The sequence below is a fragment of the Alligator sinensis genome, unplaced genomic scaffold (assembly GCF_000455745.1).
Source record: "Alligator sinensis unplaced genomic scaffold, ASM45574v1 scaffold60_1, whole genome shotgun sequence".
NCBI lineage: Eukaryota > Metazoa > Chordata > Crocodylia > Alligatoridae > Alligator > Alligator sinensis.
The window spans coordinates 2078606-2085393 of record NW_005841858.1 but is presented as its reverse complement, the minus strand read 5'-3'; the positions used below and the strand labels follow the sequence as shown (position 1 = coordinate 2085393).

At 41.4% G+C, this 6788-nt stretch overlaps 1 protein-coding gene across 1 annotated transcript in view; it reads right to left on the bottom strand.

The window, feature by feature from the left end:
* GMPS (guanine monophosphate synthase) overlaps positions 1-379 on the bottom strand; it is a 45344-nt gene extending 44965 nt beyond the window's left edge. The window contains exon 1 of the mRNA XM_006016481.1: positions 165-379. Coding sequence (XP_006016543.1) covers positions 165-379 — 215 coding nt within the window. The remainder of the gene's footprint in view (positions 1-164) is intronic.
* Positions 380-6788: the final 6409 nt, after the last annotated feature.

The following is a 6788-nucleotide window of genomic DNA, read 5'->3' as shown; positions in this document are numbered from 1 at the left end:
TTTCCCTATTAAAACTCAGATATTCTGTTAACAAGTTGAGGTACAAACATAAAGCAACATATCATTACAGTAAGAGATGCAATGTATATTACAAGCACTTGATTTTGTTGGTGGGAACTACAGGTGTTCTTGCATGTAAAAGAAATGCACAGAAAATGACCTACCGAAATCCCTGCTCCTTGATTGCAAAGGCTGGTGTTTCCAAAGGGAAGATCTCAGACTGGACAAACAGTTCCCGTACTCGACGGTCTATGACTTTTCCATACTGAGCTCCTGCATCAAGGATTACAACAGCCCCTTCATAGTGATGCTGGCCATCCTTGAGATCTCCTCCAGCATTCTCCGGCTGTGAACAATATTTACATATGTACTTTATCATAACGGTTAGACTATTCGTATAGAATCAGAATCAAAGCAAGGCCTTTTAAATGACACTGACTGGGAAACTAATTATTAAAGGGCTGAAATAAGGAAACTTCCCAGTGACTCTAACATAATTCTTTAATAAAGAGCTACTGACAGCAAAAACATTTTAATGAAAAACATCAGGATTTATGTACAGCAATAACATGCAATAGCCGGATTTAGCTAACCAATATACCACATGGAAAACCCTGTGTGCTGTTTACATGGGTATAACATTTACTATTGATTTATGTAGCACAGAACCATAGAATACCCCTCCTGAGCTGCCATACCATCTGCTCACTCACTAGGCCAAGCCCAAGGGGAACAAGGATTACTTAAGTCCTCTCTTTCCACTGAAGAAGTGGTGCATATGACCTAGCCCTATACTGCCACTTTAGCCTCTGAAACTATGATATCCCAGGGAACACAAAAATAGCATTTTATAAGTCTAATATACAATATTGTGGTTAAAAAAAAAAAAGTGTGAATTTATCCCTAGCAAAGAAGTACTGGACCTAATTGCACTACTCAAATAGTTCAAGGTCAGTGGTGAAACTCGTCTTTCTTTACCACACCACAATGTATTCTAGATTCTGACTAGGAATAATCTTCTGTAGAGGATGAAAAGGCTACTTTGGTCTCCATACTGATTCAGTCTTCAGTTTATCTAAGATTGTCAAAATCCCACACTAGCCATTTTGAAGGCAACATTCCAAGCAGTTTATCATTCTGGGGAAATGGGAGGGGAGCATTACATAACTTTAAAAACTTTAAATCACGAAGGAACAGATTTAGAAAAACAAAAGACTTCTGCAGCCTTTCTGAATACACTACTCAGTGCAAATATTGCCCCAAAATCTTGTTCAGAGATCAACCTTTCCTAACATTTCATATTTTACCCAAGTGGCAAGTCCTTTACTCTTGTGTAACACCAACAACCACTTTCATAATAAATAGTAGCTCTGAAGCAATTCAGGCAGAATATATTTTCTAACGCTACACATTTATTTCTGATAGAATTTAACAGTAGTTCAGCAGCAGGAGAGTGTGGTTGTCAGCAGCAAACAAACTGAACTACCCTCTAATTGTGGTCTGCAGAAACCTCAGACAGAAAAATATAGAAAGGACTCAACACAAAAGATTTTATGGAAGGCAAGAGAGACTAGACCGCCCTTCAGTTTTATGAAGAGTGCTACTACTCTGGATCCTCTCCTTCAGGTTGCACTAGTGTGGACTTCTGCCCAAGAAAAAATATAAAATATATTTCCCTTCCTTTGTTACTGAGAAGCAAGAGTCAAGAAGCAAAAGAAAGTGCTTTTCTCATTTGCCTCTGAGACGAAGTAATTTTACCTGTAGAATAAACCAAGCTGGAGTAGACAACCTTTTCTAGCTCTGGGCCAGAATAAACCAACCCAGGTCAGGAGATGGGCAGGCACTAGGACCTGCCCAGTGTTGGGGTTCATCCCTCCAATGGCACAGGGAGAGTACGGGATGCTGAATGTCACTGAAGGCCCACCTCCGCAGGCTGGATCCAAGGGCTGTGAGCTGCTGACCCCTAAACTAAGCTCATGTTCATTAAGGGTGGAAGACGCACTACATCTAGAGCTGTAAAACTTCGCTGGTGGCTAACTAGTTCCTCCATTGGAGTGGTAATCAAAACTCTGAAGGTTTTAGCAAGATGATTTTTAGGCTTGGTCCAAGATAAAACCACAACTCTTCTGCATAAAGCTACATTGCATATACTCACATATTTGCACACAAAACACTTACTATTTATACAATTTAACACCATGAAGTTATTTTTAAAGAAATACGTAACTTATTACATTTTTTTAAAATATTTCCCCTACCATCCCACCTTGTGTTAGCTGATTATCTAGAAGTTATTAAAGAAGGAAATAGTTTAATATGAGGCATTACTGTAGTCTTTCAGAAGATTCAGAGTATCAATCCTTAGTCCCAAAATCATATAAAGACAAATAAAAATTATGATAGCACTATATTTAATTCATCCTTTAACAACAAACTGCCAAATTCTGATTAAGGGTAAAGTATGCCAACTATGAAAATGATCTTCTCAATTCCTCAACATCACCAGCACTATTTAACTTACATTTAGGAGAAACACTTCAGTGGAATATACACATAAAAAGAAGAACAATTAGATCTCTCGCAAACCAAGTTGTACAGGTTTTGGAAGACCATGGCAAAACCTCTGGATCAGAATATTTATTCAAAGAAGTACAAACCTGACCTCGATGTTATCAATGGAATATTGTTCCTTCTTCCATGGCTACTTACTAATCAGTGAAGTGCTCCTCATTTAAAAAATAGGAAACTGAGACAGAGATTTAAGTCAATTTTCAAATTCATGTCTGAACACAGCACTATAGTGTTTAACCTCAAGGTCATCCTTCCTACTTTTGAGTTAGGAAGCCCATTTAATATGCAATGCCAGGCTAAGTAAAACATTATGCCTTTAGAAAGCCATATCAGAATGCACTGGTTTAGAATGAAAGCTAATCTGAATTTTCGCAAGATCTGTGGTTAAAATGCCAGTCTTGATTACATGTGCTTAGTATTTCTATTTAAACATATGCAAAAGAGTGGTTTTAGGCTTTTGACAGGTTATTCTTAATGAATGAAAACATTACTCCTCCAGCTTTTGGCAGGGAAGGCAAGAAGGTAGAAAGAAAAAGACACTCCTACCCACAGCCCCCCATAATATTCATTGTTCTTTTGTTAAACTACAAGCTCCCTAAAAACATTGATAAGGATTTACCACTTCCCTCCACAGTTTATACATCAATGGAACTCTTATATGGAAGGGACAAGTAATTTGGATAGTCAATCTACATGAATTTAGGAGTAGATACAGTTCCTGTTTATGACACACATTCCACCTTAAGACAGTCCAATATTTCAGTGTCGAATCCTGATATGCAAAGGTTTCTAAAGTTTCTTTCCTACGTTGAAATTGACATACACAATACGCAGGCATTTCATTGGTTTACCTGAACTGTTTACAAGTCTTTACTTATCTTGGTTTAAGACAACACAGGGGTTTTCAACCTTTTTTAATAAGCGTACCCCCGGTGGTTAGACATGGCATGATGGGAAGGGGAGCTGTGGCACAGGGTGGTGGATGGCGGCGGCACCTGCTGCCACATGCAAACTCTACCCCCACCCCACCCCCAATCCAACTCTCTGGGCAGCTCCTGTGCGGCTGGCAGAGGGGTGCTGCTGCCTTCGTCCCAGCCCTGCTCCTGGGAGGCGGTGGCACAGGGTAGAGAGTGGCAGCGCTCCATCCCTGTCTGTCTGTGCGTACCCCGTAGGACCTTCCCGCATATCCCCGATTGACAGCCCCTGAGATAGCAGAATCAGAAACATATCATTAACATAATAAAGATACTGTTACACATACGGGCAAAACATCAGTGTCTCAAATGGAATTAAGGTCTCACTGAACTAGGCATCCAACACACAAGGCAGTCCCTACTCTGAAGAATATTTAAGTAGGACAAAATCCTCACCAGCCTGCTAGTGCTGAATTTGCATGAAGGGAAGTTAAATAGGTCAGCACCCCTGTTTTAACCCTGTTCTCTGGGATCTCCAGCAGGAACCTTACATTACCTTACATTCCCTTGCCGCAGTGAAAAAAAAAGGTTCCTTCTACAGCAGACAGTTTATCTGAGTGACCGGCAACTAAATTAACCTAGCGCAACTGCAAGTCTCCCTACAGCCAAAGCACGTTTCTGAGTCCTCACTTTTTCCACACTTCTCAGTGTGCATAGGGGTACACTCCATGATTTTTTGTGCCGAAACATTAAAAAAACTATTTCCCAGCCAATCGTGTCAACGCTGGGAAAGTTTGCCTGTTCAGTGAAGGATGCTTGAGGCCTATAGTGTTTTGGTAATTTTGCTCAGGTTACTACCAAAGTCAGTACCCAAATTACTGCACAGTTCTAATGCAAACTCTTAGCCAAGTAAATCAGCTTGCGCTTATATCACCTTTACACATGGCTCTGAGGTTCTTCCTTGTCAATGGCACAGAGAACTGGACTAAAACTTAGTAAAAACCTGTGTTCACGGTACTGCACAGCCTGTGCAGCACTGGCATATCCTGCTAGTAGCCGTAAAGTACAAACATAAAAGATACTAATCTTAACCGGTGCATTAATCACCAAATATGGCCCAATGACAGTAATAGGAACTAGTGAACACACACACACACACACACACACACACACACACACACACACACACACACAGAGTAAACCAAGCCTCCCTAAAGTAAGGCTTTGCTTTGAATATAACTTTGAAAAAAATGAAGATGTTTTTAAAAACAGCAACACAGGGAAGCCTTTAACATGTCAGCTTAGCTCACATACTGGAACACCTTTCACAGGTCAGAAAAGAATTGGTGGGGGTGGGTTAAGAAAAAGCTCAGATAAAAATACAGTGGATTTTTTCAGTTTAGGATAACTAATTTAAAATCACAGGGATTCACATTAAAAACCACATCATATGCGAAATATTTCTACTGTTGTCTGTGATTGGTGAACCAAATAAACCAATTACACTACCGCAAAATAATATCATCTCGTGACTTTGGTTTGCCTAGAGTTTCAGACAAATCTAAATTCTGAATCCTGAGACCTGAAGCTGAAAATGAAGTCTAACTTAACATAGTGAAATTATGCTATCACCAGTTAGTCCTATGAAGGACAGGATTTTGAATCCCACTTCCTCAACCCCCTTATCTGAGCTGCCTTACATTAACTCTTTGACAGCAATGGCAGTCTGTCAACACATTTTTTGGCATTAGAGATGTTATTTATTTTTGTTTAATGGACATTGTCTTAATGGAGGGAGTCTTGCAAAACTTATATGTGGATTAAGTAGCAAATACAATTTCTGAGGAATTCTAACAAAAGTTTTCAGTCTTGAATGCCTAACATTAGACAAGAAGCCCAAGAAGTTGTCTAACATCCCTTACACATCTATACAGCAGGTCTATTAAAAAGTATCACCAAAAAGCCTCTTGTTTCTTACACATTTCCTGGACCATCACAGCTACAACACCATTCTAGCCTTACAATATAATATTAGCCAGTCCAATTCATATTTAGGTACTTGACTTTCAGAGATACCGACACCCACAGTTCCAGTAAATCAAAGGCTTACACAAACCAAAACAAGGAGCACTGGGTCTGCTTTTTCAGACTTGTGTCAATTTTCTATGATAGGTTGTTTCCTCTGGTACGGGAATTAAGACAGCTATAGAAATGCGTTCACTTGGATTTTAACAAAGTTTAAAAAGCACCTATCAGATGTTTAGGGCACCAGCAACAATTCTTTAAAAGATGCACAAATAAAACAGACACATCAGTCATCACAAACAAAACCAAATAACCCAATATTAACATAACATAAATTAACCAACACCAAACTCATCTCCTAGAAATGCATATTGCCAGAACGCAGAACGAACAAGGGACAAGAGGCTGATCTTGCACCACGCTCTAAAAGCTAATCTACCCTGGCTGATACAAGCCTAGAGAAAGAAGGAGAAGCAAGCTCCAAGTCCTGCAGGCGTGAAGGAGAACCCCTTTAGTACACTATGAAAAAAAACATTGCATTAGAAAACCAGGTAACCACAGGCAACTGACACCCATGACTGTCGATCTCCATGACTGTCCCCCATCCAGCTTGTTGCTCGAGTTGAGGAGTTAAGGTCCAGACTATGCTGAGCTGAACAGTTTACTGCCAAAATACAGCACTGAATCATTCAAAAAGGCATGCTGTTCACCAGGGCTCACACTCACACCCCGAGGAGGCTGCATCTTAATAATGCTGCAAATAAAAAGACCAGCAGCCAGGCAGTGGGACACAGTGCAGGCATGTCTCATAGGGATCTGACTCCAGCTAGGGATTTCAAGCTCTAGGGGTTTCCTTAGTAAGGAAGGCACTATTTGTAGAATTTGTTCTTGCAGAGCTGGACTTCCTGGGCTTTAGGCGAATTAGATTAGACAAGGAAAGAAAATGAGAAATAAACAGAAACCGAGCCAGCTCCGAAGCGCTCAAAATGCCAGGGGAGAACTAGCACGTAACAAAGCCTCTGCCAGAAATAAGATGGCGAGAAGTACAAAATTAAGAGGCGGCAAAGAACCTCTGAACCGGGCCGGAGCCATCGGCCTCGGGGCCAACCCTGCCCCACGCGCCCTTGACGGCTGGCGAGGCGGGCGGGCCGGCAGGGGCAGCCTCTGGCTCAGGGGGCTCCTGCTGGCCACAAGAGCCACCCCGGGCCCTTGGGGGCGACCCCCGGCCCAACACGAGCTGCTCCCCGCCCCCCCCGAGCCCCGCCGGCCACGCCCCAC